Here is a 14,783-nt window from a genome sequence, read left to right on the forward strand (position 1 = left end):
GAGAGAGAGAGAGAGAGAGAGAGAGAGAGAGAGAGAGAGAGAGAGAGATTGATTGTGGAATAACCACTATTTTACTTGACAGAAGTCCTTTCATAAGTACCCTAAAGACACAGTAAAATATGACACTGCCTTTGAAGAATTGTCAGGTATATATTGTTTGGGAGATTTCATCTCCTAGATAGTTCTGAGCACACTAAGCCCCCAGGTAACACTGAACATGGCTGTTTCTGTTTCAATATGTTTTCATTCCTTGCCAGCCTCTCTTTAGAGAGCAAGATCATGAACTGCATTCTGTTCTGCCTTTGTTTTTGTGTCAGGTCCAGACTGAGGTTTTCATCCAGTAAAATTGCCCCTGCACTGAGCATAACCGAGGCACAGGACAAGATTCTGTACTGCCTCCAGGAAGGCAATTCGGTAAGAGCCCCAACCCAGAGAACGGCTAGAGACTCATTCTGAGGTTTAATCCTGAGATAGAGTATGCAGAAGGCGTCTCTAAAGTCAGAGAAGAATTGGGTGACCTGCTCAAGGACTTAGCTGATATCTGGTTCTTAAAATTTTATGCTAAAATTGTTCCCTCTGAGTGCTTTAGAATTCTGTCAGATCTGGATTGGCAAGTTGGCTTCTTAAGGTAATGGGCTTGAGATAATAGTAGCAGGATGAAAAGGGAAAGCAGTTTCTAGATGAGAACAGGTGATCCATCCATGTACAAAGGTGATTATCCCGAGCAGGCCAGGTTTACTTGCAGCCTGGGTAAGGAGTGGAAGCTTTCCTGAGGTGACCATGGCTTAGCGGACTCTGTGCACATGGGGCTTTTTCAAGTAAGAGCTGGGAGGGCCAGATGCTGCCTTTATTCTGACTTCTGCATCCTTGGTGATCTCTGCCACTTGCTGTTTCTTCAGGAGTCAGAGGTCCTGTCCATGTCTGGGATGGAGTCTTTCATTGAAAAGCAGACAAAGTTACTGAGAATGCAGCCAGTGGAAGTCCCAGATAAAGATCCCCAGCAAGTCTTCAAAGAATATGTGGATAGCGGCTTTCTGGACAAAGCTGTGGTAGCCCAAGAGCTCAGCAAGAGTGGCCCCGGTGAGTGACAAGACCTTTGCTTCCACAGCAGAGAGCCAGGGAGGTATCCACTGGGACTCAGGGCAGGTGGACTGAGCAGTGCTGACTTCTCTTGTACTCAGCAGAGACATCCATGTGCTGAAATACTCCAGAGCTGGAGGTGCTGTGGTCTAGAGATGGAGATGGTGTTTTAATCCAGTCAAGCAGCAGGAAAAGATCTGTATGCATAAAATCAGTGTGTTATTTTAGGCATGGGGCTACTCTTTTTCTAAATAACTCCATCAGTGTCTGTGGTACCACTTTCCTGATGTTTCTCTCTTCCTCCCTACTTTTCTCTCTTTCTCTTCCCCCCTCCATCCCCTCTCTTTGTTTCTGTCCCTCTCAGTCCCTCCTGGGGTCCTTTAACATCATTCTTGAGGTGTGGCTTGGCTTGTGTTCTTACTGTGTACTCTCCAAATGATCATGTCTGGGCTGTCAACTTCTGCCTGTGCATGTGTGCCAGTGATGCCTAACTACCAAACTGCATGCATACATCTCTACATGGCTAGAGCACAGACCAGCTGAAACCCACCAGCATCATGTGGACGCATCTTCTCCCAGATCTGCCCCCGCTTTACTTCTTGCCATTGCAGATGAAGCTTTCCAGTTCCCAGGGCAAACAGGCAGAAAAGATGAAGGGTCTGAGTCCACTGCCAAACAGCGTCTTCCGGGGAGAAGGTCAGGTGTTTCCTACAGAGGAAAACATCAGAGCCTGGCTTCTAATGTATTTAGTGACATGGAACTTTAAAAGAAGAAAGTTTCATCCATGAACTAAAACAAAGACCTACTAAGACTAAATGATGACAACATCTTGAGGAAAGATATTGTGGGAAGAAGAAGAAAAACTAACTTCATATTTACTCCCGGATGCTCAAAACCAAATCACCTGGCCTCTGCTATAGGAACCTCAGTTTAAGTATGTGACACAGTGAGAGGCCTCTAGTTAGCTGTCATTGTCAACAGGACACAGTCTAGAGTCATCCGAGAGGAAAGCCTAAGCTAGTTGAGGAGTCAGATGGCCTGTGGGCATGTTTCTGAGATTCGGTCTTGATTACTAATGTCTTTGTGTTGTGGAGTTCATCATTTTCTTCAAAAGGACCTGGTGATTCCATTTGCTTTGCTTTTCTTGCAGTGACTACATGTCACCACAGGGTGGCAGCTTCAGATAGATGCTAATCCTGAGGAACTGGTGGCCCTGAGAAGGCTGTTTGCTGAGGGAGGAATAGTCCACCTTTGAGCAAAGCACTAGAAAGCAGCTCATGTTTTCCACACATGACACTCACCAATTTCTTTCCCATTTGAAAGACTTGAGGGGTCACAGATGAGCTCATGTTTATACTGGGCTCGAGCATCTGTTCACTGGAAGAAGCATCTCTTCACATATATACATACATACATACATACATACATACATATGTACATACACACATACATATATACACACATACATACACACACATACATACACACACATACATACAGATACATACACACATACATACATATACACACACATACATACATATACACACATATATACATACATACAGCACAGAAAAAGAAAATATGTACTGAACAGAATCTAGAAGTGAGATTCAGTGTTAACAGATCTGCCCAGACCCCAAAGTGATTTGTGTTCCAAAACACCCTTGGAAAAGGAAAGCTGGTGCAGGCTGGTCCAGAGAGTCTCCATTGAGACTAGACTAGCAGAGCATTGATGTTGATAATGATAACATTAATCAGAGCACAAATGCAAGATTGCCCTAATCATTGTGGAACATCAGCATACCGCTGGGACAGTGACATGAGGTGGGAATCCCAGCACAGATTTAGAGAGCACACTTCTTCCCAGTGAGTAGATGTTCAAGATACTTCAGCCCAGTATATACATGAGCTCATCTGTGGCTCCTCAGGTCTTCCAAATGGAAAAGAAATCGGTAAATGTCATGGCATTTTACCAGAGGTGTGGTACTCTTTCCAGACCACATGTTATCTCAAAATCAGACTCCAGCCTCCTGTGCCCCACCCCACAGCTCTGTGTAATCGAGGTGGGTCTGTAGGAGAATGAATCTCGGTTCTTTCCCTTAATCAGCCCATTCCTTTCCGTTATCCACTGTGGGGGCGAGTGGAAGGCCTTGCCAGTTCCAGTTAGTCAGCAGTTGTGAGCTCCTGTTTGGAGTAGAATGAAGTCAGCATCCTGGAGAAATACAAGGGAAACCAAAGCCAGATAGGTAAAATAATTGCATACAAGACCTGTGAATACGATTTAAAATACCTGTCATGACAGTACATCAGAAACAAAAATGTAAAAGCATACAGAGCTCATCACTGAGTGATGGGTACAAGCATTTTTTGATTTATATTGTGCAAAGGGATCTCAGAACTCTAGGATAATGACAAGAAGGTAGAGAAGACGTGGCTGCCACCAAAGCTGAAAGAGGAGAGGTCTCTTCCCGTGTTACCAATGATGCTTTGTCCCCAGGGACAGAGACAGAGCTAGCCGACACAGCCTTCGATCTGATCCTCCTGCTGTTGATGGAGCAATGGAAGTGGCTGTGTACCGAAAGCACGCAGAAGTTCCTCCACATTATTTTTGGCACTCTAGTTCAGAGGTAAGATTGCTGAGCTCTCTGTCACGCTAGAGCCTCAGTTTGCTAAGAAATTGTTTCTGTACTAGGAAGGTTTAATTAGCATTTCAAGAGCCTGTGACCTCAGTGTTGGAGGAATGTGGGGAAGAAGTCCTTTTTGTAACCAACCACCTTGTCTAAGGTTTGAGTGTATATAACTCTCTAAGGTTTCTGACATAGATAGCACACTGAACATTGCCTCTGTTCCTAGAGTACTTTAGCTTAGTCTGCTCACTCTAGTACATCAATTTAGAGATTCCTCATGTGAGGCACCAAAATGTGTCAACTTAAAAACACTGGTGATCGCCACTATGCATTGGTGTGACATTAAGGAAAGAAGTCAAAGCACTTTCCCTTGGGGTCATCTGATCAAAGGTGAGCCCAATTCTGCCTCATGTGCCCTGTCTCTCTATAGCCTATGGTTCCTGGCCTGTGAATCTGCCTATTGTAGGAGTATGAATCTGGATTCCTCTGCTTATCTGAGTGCTGTGTCCCGTCTCTGTGTGTCCATAACAAAAGACTTCTGCTCAGACTTTGCTGGGAAGCACAGAAGGCATCATTTGGGGGAGGAATAATGCTTTATAGAACCCTTTAACAGATTAAGGATTTTACAGGGATTAAGTTCACTTACTCCAACTGACCCCAAATAACACACTAACAAGTTATCCAGGAACACACTAGGCTGCTTCCAGCGTTTATAGTGGATCTTTGTTTTATTAGGTTGCTTTCAACCTACTTTCTGTTTTCAGCATTTATTACCATAACACACATACACACATGAGTTACTTGTGGGTCAGGGCATGAAAGAATACATAAGATTAAAGTTATGCATTATCTCAGGTTGTAAACCTCAATCACATGGGAAAGTCAAGGCAAGTAAGGTTGGTTGTACATCGTTCACTTAAATCCAAGTTAAACAGGTAGAGAACATATAGTTTTAAGTCTTATGTGACCTCAAAGTATATTATTATTAACTCAGCTTCAAGGACCAGCAAAAGCTTCACTATCCTAGAATATAGAGATAGTCTCATAATAATGTGGTACCATGCTCTGGGATCAGTTTCCCATTTTTACATCCCCAAGCCCTGTGTCGTCCTTTCCTGTCTGTGCAGTGGGCCTTTCTTTTGACCGTACACAGTGCTTACAGGATGGTAAAACCCAGGGAGACTTGGGCTTGCAGCTTCGCGTTATCTGGGCCTTAGAGACGGCCTCAAAGATTTATGAATGGATGGAAGCTTCTACGACTGATTTCTTATCCATCCTTATGATCTTCCCCCATTCTCTTATACTAGATATAGTAATAAACATTTTTTTGGATCCTGAAGACCAGATTTCAGTCACTTTTTTTATACCCTGAATTAAGGAGCCCTCTTCTCCACTCACTCTGTTGACAGGGATACTTATTATATTATAGAAGTTATCCAGGTTCCCTACCGTCACGATGCACAAAGGATTCTTTTGTTCCCAGGAGACATTTAGCAACACAGGAGGAGGTTTGGGTTGTCACAACCGGGAAGGAGGATGGAAATGCCCTTGGAGAGTGTCTGGTGGCAAGAGATCATGGATGCTGCTTGCCTTCTGTGTTACAGAGAGCATCCCCTGCTGTACTCCCCCACACATCCCTCTGCACACACAGTGATGACATATTCTTCCCACAATGCCTTTAGCGCTAAGATTGAGAAATTGCTCCTTCACTGTTAGCTTAAGGGCCACGAGGACCTACAAGGTGCCGGGCCTGGTACAGCCTCTTGAAATATGTAGCTGTATAGACATTTTCCTTTTTGATATTTCTTGCAGTTATAACTCTAGTTCTGTCGTGTTCTACTCTGTTACCTGGGAGTGTTGCTAATTGGGCTTTTATTTCTCTTCACCTTTTATTAATCTTCCCTTTATTGATCTTAATGCTTTCAAGAGTGAAAAGTTCCTCAGTAATGAAATCTGAAGTCTGGTAGTGTAAGGGTAAATGACATTTAGTAATAAGGGAATGCTGGGTACCCCACTCCTCTGACCATGTATGTGATGAATTGGCTTACAAACTCAAGAAGCTATTCAATATAGAAACATTAGAAGAAATTGGATCAAAGATTGAGATTCATAATTTAGAAGTTGGAAGAAGTTAAGCTGCAGTGTGAATAGCCCAGAATATTAAAGGACTTGGGCCAATCCAGACACAGGACAGAGACCTTTATCTAGGTCCAGGAAGACCACACCCCCAGGGATAGGCAGAGAAGGCCAGCCTCATTTCAGGATTCAAGCCAATTGCAGTGCCTCAACTTCTGTAAATGGGATTGAAAAAAATCACGATTGTGCTGGCCTGAGCTTTCTCTTGCCTTGCTGGTATAAATTTGTCTAAGCAGTCTTACAGCATTCATTCAACTCTACTTTAAAATACTGTCTTACTGTCCAACAGGTGATCCATTTCAGTCGTCTATCTTCAGTCATTCTTAAAGTATTACTAAAGGCTGGTCAGTAATGTACAAAAGACACGGACCTACTGTTGTAAAGTTTAAAATGTAATGAAGGTGAGCACAGAAACTCAGGCACCACCTTGGGCAGTGGAGCCAGCGTTCAGCCCCGCTGTTCCAAAGCCTGGTCTGGACTACCACAGACTACTCCCCATGGTTTATACTCTGAGCTTGGTTTCCTCATCTGGGAAATGGGATTAATAATGCTATTTTTTTCTTTATGTATACTACAAAGTATCCAAAACAGTGATATTTGTTCTTCAGACTAGGAAATGATGAAAAAATGTCTTATGTTTCTGATGGCTCCACATTAGTTCCCCTCTGTGGTTTTAAGATCCCCATCTCACACAAGTCTACTATTGCCACCTACAGCCATCCCTTGTGGGACTGACCAACACAGCATTAAGTTTCCAAACAATGTAGGCTCCATGAGTCCTTGAAGCTGATTTATACCATGGGCTCTTTGGTGAAAACAGCAACCAGGAACGTTCCAGACCTACCCCAGAAACACAGTGCCTGTGCCCTGGCCCAAGACACACAAGCATTTACAGTACTCAGTTTCACTCATGTTTTCTAGATTTACTGGATAGGGAGGGCTTCTGGAACCCATTCCTGATGAGAAGAGATTGGGAGTCAAGCTCTGTACCTTCTCTTCCCGCCCCTCCTCCTGGACATTTGTGTTAGCCCAGTTAGCCAGGTGAAAGCCCATAAGAGACTCTAGCTGTAATGGAACCAGAGAGGACGCACCTCCGAGTGCCCCTGACTCCCCAACTCTTCACCTTTCATTCTCCGGGATTTTGTTGTTGGCTTCTGTTTGGTTTTGTGGTGGAGACACCATTTGGAAAAGCAGGAACATTGCCATGTGTTCGATGGCTGTAAGTGGCCTGAACAAAAAACTGTGGCTACCTTGGAAAACCCTGGTCAGTCTACTTGCTCATGCAGATGTGCCGGGCTTTGCTGTTGTCGTTGTTCTTTGGGTAGCTTCCTTTACATCTCTCCACTTTGTTCTTGGCCACTATCCTGTCTGTTAGTGCCAGGTTTAGAACTGTGGTTGGCACCTCATCCCACCCGTCCATAGGCTGAACTTAAAGGAGGACCAGCTCCTTCTCTGCTCAAGAACTCTCTTTCCTCATAAGTGATCTGAATCTTTTTATAGTGTTTTTTATTTGGCTCTCAGAATGCATTCTAGCTTTATAATGTTCTAGGTACTCTTGTTACTAGGAGGAAGAAGGGGGAGGGGAGTCCTGGTCTTTCCAGAATGGAACATTTCCCTCCATCCAAAGGCTTCAAGGATTTGAGTCCTATGGCCCACAGTCTTCCATCAACAAGTCGCCATATGTGTAGTCACATGAAAAAAAAAAAAAAAACAGGCTCACTTCAGAAGTTAGTATTTCAATGGGTAATCTTACCAGCTTATATGTATTCACCATGCAGCAAATGTCTATTGAGAGATAATTCACGAAGACATTATATGTGACACCTTGAGCATATTTTATAGTTTAATCCATTTGAAGAGCTCTGTGAAAGAGGTATTGTGATCCCCACTTCTAACCTGGGGGATCTATGGTTTATAAGGAATTGGGGTTCTTAAGTCAAACCATAAGGTTCATAAATAACACATGCAGAAGGCAAAGGTAAAGCCATGCTTTCCCACGTGTCACCTGTAGTGATTCACTGAACTGTCAGGGCTAGACCTTTGCTCCGTGGCTTCAAGGGAAAACCTGAGAATCGCTGCTCTGAGCGGCAAGCCCCCCCTAATCTCCCTAAGAGGAGATGATCAGGTGGTCTATGGACTGCAGACTGCATGCCCATATCTACTCGGAGCAAGGAGAGCGCCTCTGATCGCTGACGGTGGCCTCCATACCTGTCCCCCAGGGAAACTGGAGTCATTATTTTTTTAAAAGGTGTTTGTGTGGTAAGCAAAAAAGCTGGGGATTTGACCTCTCCTGAGGCTGCAGGACACACACACACACCCAACACGCCCACCCTGACTCCACTACAAGGAATGGCATATAAGGTCCTAGTGTCCCCATGACTGTCACCCACCTTTCTGTCTGAAACCTTTAATACCGGAGGCATACCCTTTTGCAAGGTGCTTGGGCTCCTGCCTTCTATGTGCTTCAAGATACATGGTAGCTGTCACTGGCCACAGATGGCTGCTATCGCTGCTTTACCTTTCCTGAGCACTGTGTAGTCTTGGTGTCCAGGAGAGGATAGCCACCTAGATGTAGGTGCTGTGCCCCTTAAAATGTCCTCCCTTCCCACCATCTGGCATCATTATCTCCATGCAGACATGCTAACTTCTGCTGCTTCCAGCTTCCTCCACTCCCTGCTCCCTTAAAAGACCTATATACAGAATTGCCTTGAACTCCAGGGACTCCTGCCAGATTGTAAGCACACTCTCTCTAGCTGCAAAGGCGGGGCAGAGGGGAGACAGAGTAAATTCAACCTCATGACCCCTCCTTCTGAGCCAACATTGAAGGAGTTCTGGGCTGTGCCAGGTTTATAAATCTCCCTTGATTGTTGATGGTGTGGAGAGAGTGGGGGTGGGAAGCTCAAGAGAAGTTAGATGCCCAAAAAAGGCATGGTTAAGTCAAAGGCAAGTGTTGCACGCATGCGTGGCTGACCTCATGTCAGCTTCTGTGCTGGGAATATCCAATTATGTAACAAGGAGAACTCCTTATTTGGGAGGAAAGGGGAGTGCGGATAGCAGTCTAAGCCAGGGAACGAATGAATCCAGCTCGTGCAAATGTCTTGTGTCCGAAAACAGAAGAAATTTTACAGTTCCCTGTATGCATCAGAAATGGATTTAGGAAATTGGAAAAGTACTCAGAACTTGTCTGGGTTGGAGGGAAGGAGAGATGCACTGTGCCCCATTGATGGTAGAAGGCTTGAGGCAGGAAGACCCAGCCAAGGTAAGGGGTAAAATTATTTTGGAGCCCTGATGTAGAGAGTAAAGGAATGAGAAGAAGCTGGACCAGCTCCCTGCCTAGATGCCCAGAGCCACGCCACGATAAAAATAGGAGCCAGGCCAGCATCCGAGTACGTGAATGCCATGTCCATGGCTCTGCCCTCCCCATGGCCCCAAAGATGGCATCAGACCCTATGTCAGAAGGGCAGCAGACACATTCCTGGCATCTCTGTCTACATTTCTTAAAGTGTAGTGAGAGAGGAAATGAGTATGTGTTTGTGTGTTGGGGACATGTGGAGAAGAACTTACCTGACATGGTAGAGAACAACGTTTTGGTGACTTGGGAGGAAAGGAGAGTTAAAAGTAAATAAAGTCACTTTACTGAGAAGAAGAGAATGTGCAGCGTGAAGGAATCCAGTAAGCACCAAGCCCAGGAGAAAATTAAATAGTAAATGGCAATTTCTAGAGCTTCTGATAGGTCATGGAGTCCTCTTAGGAAAGGTATTGCTCAACAAGCCATCTCTTGAGAAAGTCCAGAAGGTGGTGGCAGAGGTAGGATCACTGGAGGGTGTGGGCTGCCCAGTGGGATACCTGTGTCTCCCGAGGACAGTCACCAATGGCTGATGTGAACACTATTGCCACTCTTCTCTTCTGTCACTCTAGAATCATAGGTATTATATGGGTAGAACTCCACACAAGCTGACTTTCTTGGTGTGTATGTGTGTAACAGCCTGAGGGGCCTTTGTGACATTAGTTACTTCTTAAGGGAAACTCAAAGCCTGCCACCAAATGACGCAAGCAGTTACAACAGAAAAGGACCTGACATTTATTACATTCTCACTAGCAGGGAAGCCTACTATTACTCTGTGTGCTGATATGCAGTTCTACCAGACAGGCATCCCGCTTCACTGCCTGAACAGTTCCTTCCTCTCATACTGCCTGCCTCCCTTTTGTACAAGCTTCCTCACAAAACACTGCCTGCTAAAATCTGCCTCACTAAGCTCCAGGGTCTTAGTCCTGTCTAGTCTTTAGTTTTCCCCAGACTGGTCTCTGGGTCAGATGCATCTGAAGGTACTACATACATCCAGTTCCATCAGCAGACTCTGACTTTGTTGTTAAGCACTCCTGGGCCAGAGGTTAGTCTTTCCTAGTGGTTATTTTCTATACCCTGTCCACGACTACAGAAAGAATATCGAAACAATTCCGAGTCACCAGGTGACAAGTGCTGTGTCTCTTTACTCTAGACCTCTCTCCACCCAGTGCAGCTCCAGTGCCATGTGTTGTCGCACATCTAACTTCTTCCTATGACAGCTTCTCTAGAAAAAGCATGTGCTTTTGCTGGCGCACCAGATCCTCTGACTCAATAAGTCTTCAATTTCTTGTATTAGGTTATTTCTGGCCCAAAAGTATCATTGACCTGGGCTGTATTTAAAAGTGCTGAAATTGGTTTTGTGTAGTGATGGCTTCCTTCAAATTCTGTTATGTCTCCTTGGTTGGAAGGAATGTGTCTTGCCATAGCTTGCCCACTAGGCACGTTACAGGGAAGCTCTCTGCGGCTGGACCAGTTATGTCTGCCTTGCATTTGAGGGATGTCACTTGCTCTAAATTCATATTATGTTAAAGACACCATACCCTATCCTATTACATGAGAATTTTCACTTAATGTAATAAATATTATTATAATATATTACAATATAATATAACATTGTAATAGATATATAGTAACTGAGTATCTGCTGTCTATGATTATGTGTTTGTTCTTCTGTGTATTTTATAATGTTTTTAAATTCTCATATATTCCGATAGAAGTACAGCACTTGTCATAATAAAATGAAGAGAAAACCAGAATATTGAGGCATTTAAATCCAAAGAGAATGCCATTTGCCAAGCCACATTAGTGGTACCTGTTACCTACCTGCAACAGCAAATAGGAACCTGAGAGTGAGGTTTTGGCAACAGCATTAGACTACATATGATTCTTGAGGGCAAAGATAAAGCGTATTCACAGTTGTGTCTCAAACGCCTCCTCTGACATATAGACGACACTGACTGAAATTATGTAAAATGAGCAGATGTGCAAGATCACATGCAATTCCATGTCTCAGTATGTCTCCCATTACCAGTGAGCACTCCAAGCATCCTCAGCAGTGCTAGGGGACAAGAGGCACCCAAAGAAACAAAATCTCCCCGGGCGTTTCCCATAGACTGTCCCCAGATGATAACCTGGCATCTCCAATACCCAGAGCTGTGGTTGTACCTACTCACAGACTTGCCTTTCAGGCAACAGTACCATTTCTTTCTGAAACAGCACAGTGCCCTTGAGCATCTTGCCCCACTGTAAGGACCCACTGATCTTATGCTCTCTGAATGCAGCTCCTGCTGTTGCACTGTCAATGTCCACTCCCTACCCCCTTTCCACATAGGAAGAATGTGAGCACTGAAATCAGACAGACCTGCCTCACTCTGACTTAGGGGTCAAATCTTACTTACTGTATGGAAGTTCTTTAGGAGAAAGCTAATATGGAATAAACTGTAGGAAGAGGAAGGTATGTGTTTAGAGCTGGACCTCATAAGCCAAGTATCGTTTAAGCTAAGCAGTATTTCTAATAGTGCAGCAGGTGTAAATGGACTACATTACTTATACTTTTAAATAGAAAGCAACTCATAATAATTTTGAGTGCTTTTAATCTGTTTCTCTGAGTGGTGCATGTCTGTGGCTTGGAAAATGAGTATCAAAATTCTCCCTCTAAGCACCAGGTGGCACTGCAGGTTTAAAAACACCGTTCACTTTCTGTATGGAAGACTTATTTTGCAAGAGTAGCTCTGCCCTGTGATGATAATGCCTAAGCATTGCTCCATAATCCAGAAGCCACTCCATGGTGCCGGTGACATAAACAGGCTGAGTGTCCTTCATCTTTCACATTTCCCCTCCTCCCTGACCTGATGGGTCCTCAGCACGCTGTTCTCTGGTCAGTTTTTGTCAGGGCTGGCCTTTTGAGTAGGTTCCATCCCTTAAGAGTTCAGTGCTGGAACTGATGTATTAAGAACAGAACGAACAAGAGGTCTGTGGCAATAATGGACCTGACAGACATCTGAATTAGGAAATTTTGTAAGTATTCTTTAGATAGCCCATATTCAGGCCCTTTGGATTCCAAAGCCTTGAATATGCACGATGATACATCTATGTAAAGTAGGTGCTAGGCCAGTGCTCTGCCACTGAGCCATACTCCATTCCGATCCTCACTCTGTCCTTAGCGTTGCCATCAAGTGCCTTGCTGAGGAAGAAAGTGACAGTGGAGCAGTGAAGAAGCAGATGTGCACACACTTCCTTCTCACTCCAAGGGCGTGCCAGCAGCACTGAGTGTGGTTCTCAGGGAGTTAGGGCTCCTGTGCGGGAGACTGGCTGTGTAGTGCAACGTCAACATTAGCCCCAACAGCCCTTCCTCTCCTCCCTGGGCTTTTGTCCTTTCTAGTTGTATGCATTATTTCCCTATGCTTTCTAACTGTCGCTGCTTCACAGAGTTGCCACCATGCAAAAACCCTGGAGCTGCCACAGTGCAGTCCTTAGTATCCTTAGATCCTTAGTATCTCTCCTTGGTGTGAGGATAGCCTTCAACTTGAGAAGCTTTTCAAAGGCATCCTTAAGACAGGAAAGCAGAGGCCTGTGCCATTAGGTAACTCCCCGTCAGGTTCTTCCCCATCCGGCTCACATTTCTTCCTCTCCTGCTCCCCTGCTAGGATTTTCCCTTTTCTTTCTCTTGGACATCTGTTTCTCCTATTGATCCTTTGTCTGCAAGATTGACCTTTTCTAGCCTTTTGAGGCCATTTTCACAGCCTGTCTTGAAGTCCTGCTACATCTGCTTATTTAAACAGGATCCCAGGTAATTCTCTTCGAAATCTTGGCGAGCACACTCTTAACTCTGGTACTTGGAATACTGGTGACATTTGGAAGCAGGGCCCCTCCTGATAAAGAGCTCATAATTACCTAGCTCTTTCCTCTGCCTCCTTTCTTCTTTCCCTGCCATGGTGACTCCCCTCTCAGAGGGGAGCACCCCTGTGAGTTAAAGTCACCAGGAACAGTAGGGGTCCTGGTTGTCAGGACAATGGCTAACTTTCTGCCTCTTCCTTCCTTTGTGTCTGGCCTTTCTTGCTGGTGTTCCAGTGCTAAGGGCTTCCCACCCCTCACCGCCCTTTCCTCTTGGCTGACTCGGTCTTCTTCTGAAGGGTTGGCCCTTTTAATTACTGGCCCACCTCAGCCACCCCCCTGCCTTTGCCCTCCACTGAAAGGCAGGCTCAGGATTACTGCCTGGAGACTGAATGAGCCAGATTTGCAGTTTGCATGGGGCCAAAGAGGAGGGGATGAGACATTGCGGGTCCTCTGGTCTCTATAATGAAAGTGTCTTTGTTTAGTAAACAGAGGTTAAGCTCTGGTGAGAGTGTGACACAATTTTAACAGGCTTCTCTTCAATCTGGTTAGTTACTCTGTACCAGTGGCTTACGGTTTCTATCTTTGTTTCCCTGAGCCTGATGGGAAGGAGGGAAACTGAGGCTTGAAGCACAGGCCTCACTGCCTTCTTCCTATTCTCTGGATCTGACAGGGTTGTTACAGGGATGGGTGGGGTCACTGCCTTCTTCCTATTCTCTGGATCTGATAGGGTTGTTACAGGGGATGGGTGGGGTCACCTTCTCTGTCACACGCACAAACACAGCATCTTCAAAAACATTTTCAGTTTTCGGTTTTTCTCCTTTCATCTTGGTAACTTGTGAAGAAGATAGCATAAGAGTTCTCCTGTTTTAAAAGCCAGTCAGAGGCATTTGAGGTTGTGCTGTGGTTACTAACAAAGGCAAGGGCTTGACCATCTTCAGAGGCAGATTTGTATAATATATCTTCAAATTAAAATCTTAAAAGTGTCACAGTGTCCAGCTCTGGAACAAATATCTCAGATCACCTTTTGCACTTAGTCTTTGTATTGCCAGAATCTACAAGTGGCTCCTTTCTGTGCCATCCTTGTTAGAAAGGGAGCCAGCTTCTGCTGTTTGTCTGTGTCCCCACCCCACCCCCATCCGGCTACATTCTTTTCTTCTAATTTCAAAAACTGGGTTGGAAGCAGCTTGGTGTTGTTCCATCCATCAGAAACACTTCCTAAGACACATGGTGACTTAGTCATCGTCGACATCTCTCTCATGTTCGACTTTCAGTCCTTTCTGTCCTCAGGGCTTATTTGCCAAGAAAACCAACAGAACGAAGCAGAGGCAGCTGGCGGCTGTCCCCCTTCCCAGGATTTATAGCGTGTAGAAAGAAGCCATGGCTGGGCCACCAACCCTTGTCTTTCACCCCTTGGCCCTTCCAGCAGGATGCATAACTATGTGTAACTTGCCCGTTGCATGAATTTTTCATAATAAATTCTTCATTCTAGATCAGCTAACTTATTAACAATTTATTCCTGACAGCATCCACCCTATGGCTGGTGTTTTGGCACACATTTTAATTTGATTGTTAGCTTTCAAAAAGTCCATTACTAGGAAAGTAAATCTAAGGTGTATGGCCAAGCATTTATGCAAATATATAATACAAAGCATTTTTATATTGTATACAGTCTACTGACTTTTTTGTTTTGTTTGGGTTGGTTGGTGGTTGGTGGTTTGTGGGTTTTCTTTGCTTGGGTTTTGTTGTTGTTGTTT

The 14,783-nt window shown here is 44.7% G+C and overlaps 1 protein-coding gene across 1 annotated transcript in view; it reads left to right on the forward strand.

The window, feature by feature from the left end:
- Positions 1–14,783, forward strand: part of Snx19 (sorting nexin 19) — a 36,349-nt gene that overhangs the window by 9,589 nt on the left and 11,977 nt on the right. Inside the window, exons 6-8 of the mRNA XM_021207344.2 lie at positions 318–414; positions 900–1,080; positions 3,581–3,710. Of these exons, the coding sequence (XP_021063003.1) occupies positions 318–414; positions 900–1,080; positions 3,581–3,710 (408 nt within the window). The remainder of the gene's footprint in view (positions 1–317; positions 415–899; positions 1,081–3,580; positions 3,711–14,783) is intronic.

The sequence above is a fragment of the Mus pahari genome, chromosome 10 (genome assembly GCF_900095145.1).
Source record: "Mus pahari chromosome 10, PAHARI_EIJ_v1.1, whole genome shotgun sequence".
NCBI lineage: Eukaryota > Metazoa > Chordata > Mammalia > Rodentia > Muridae > Mus > Mus pahari.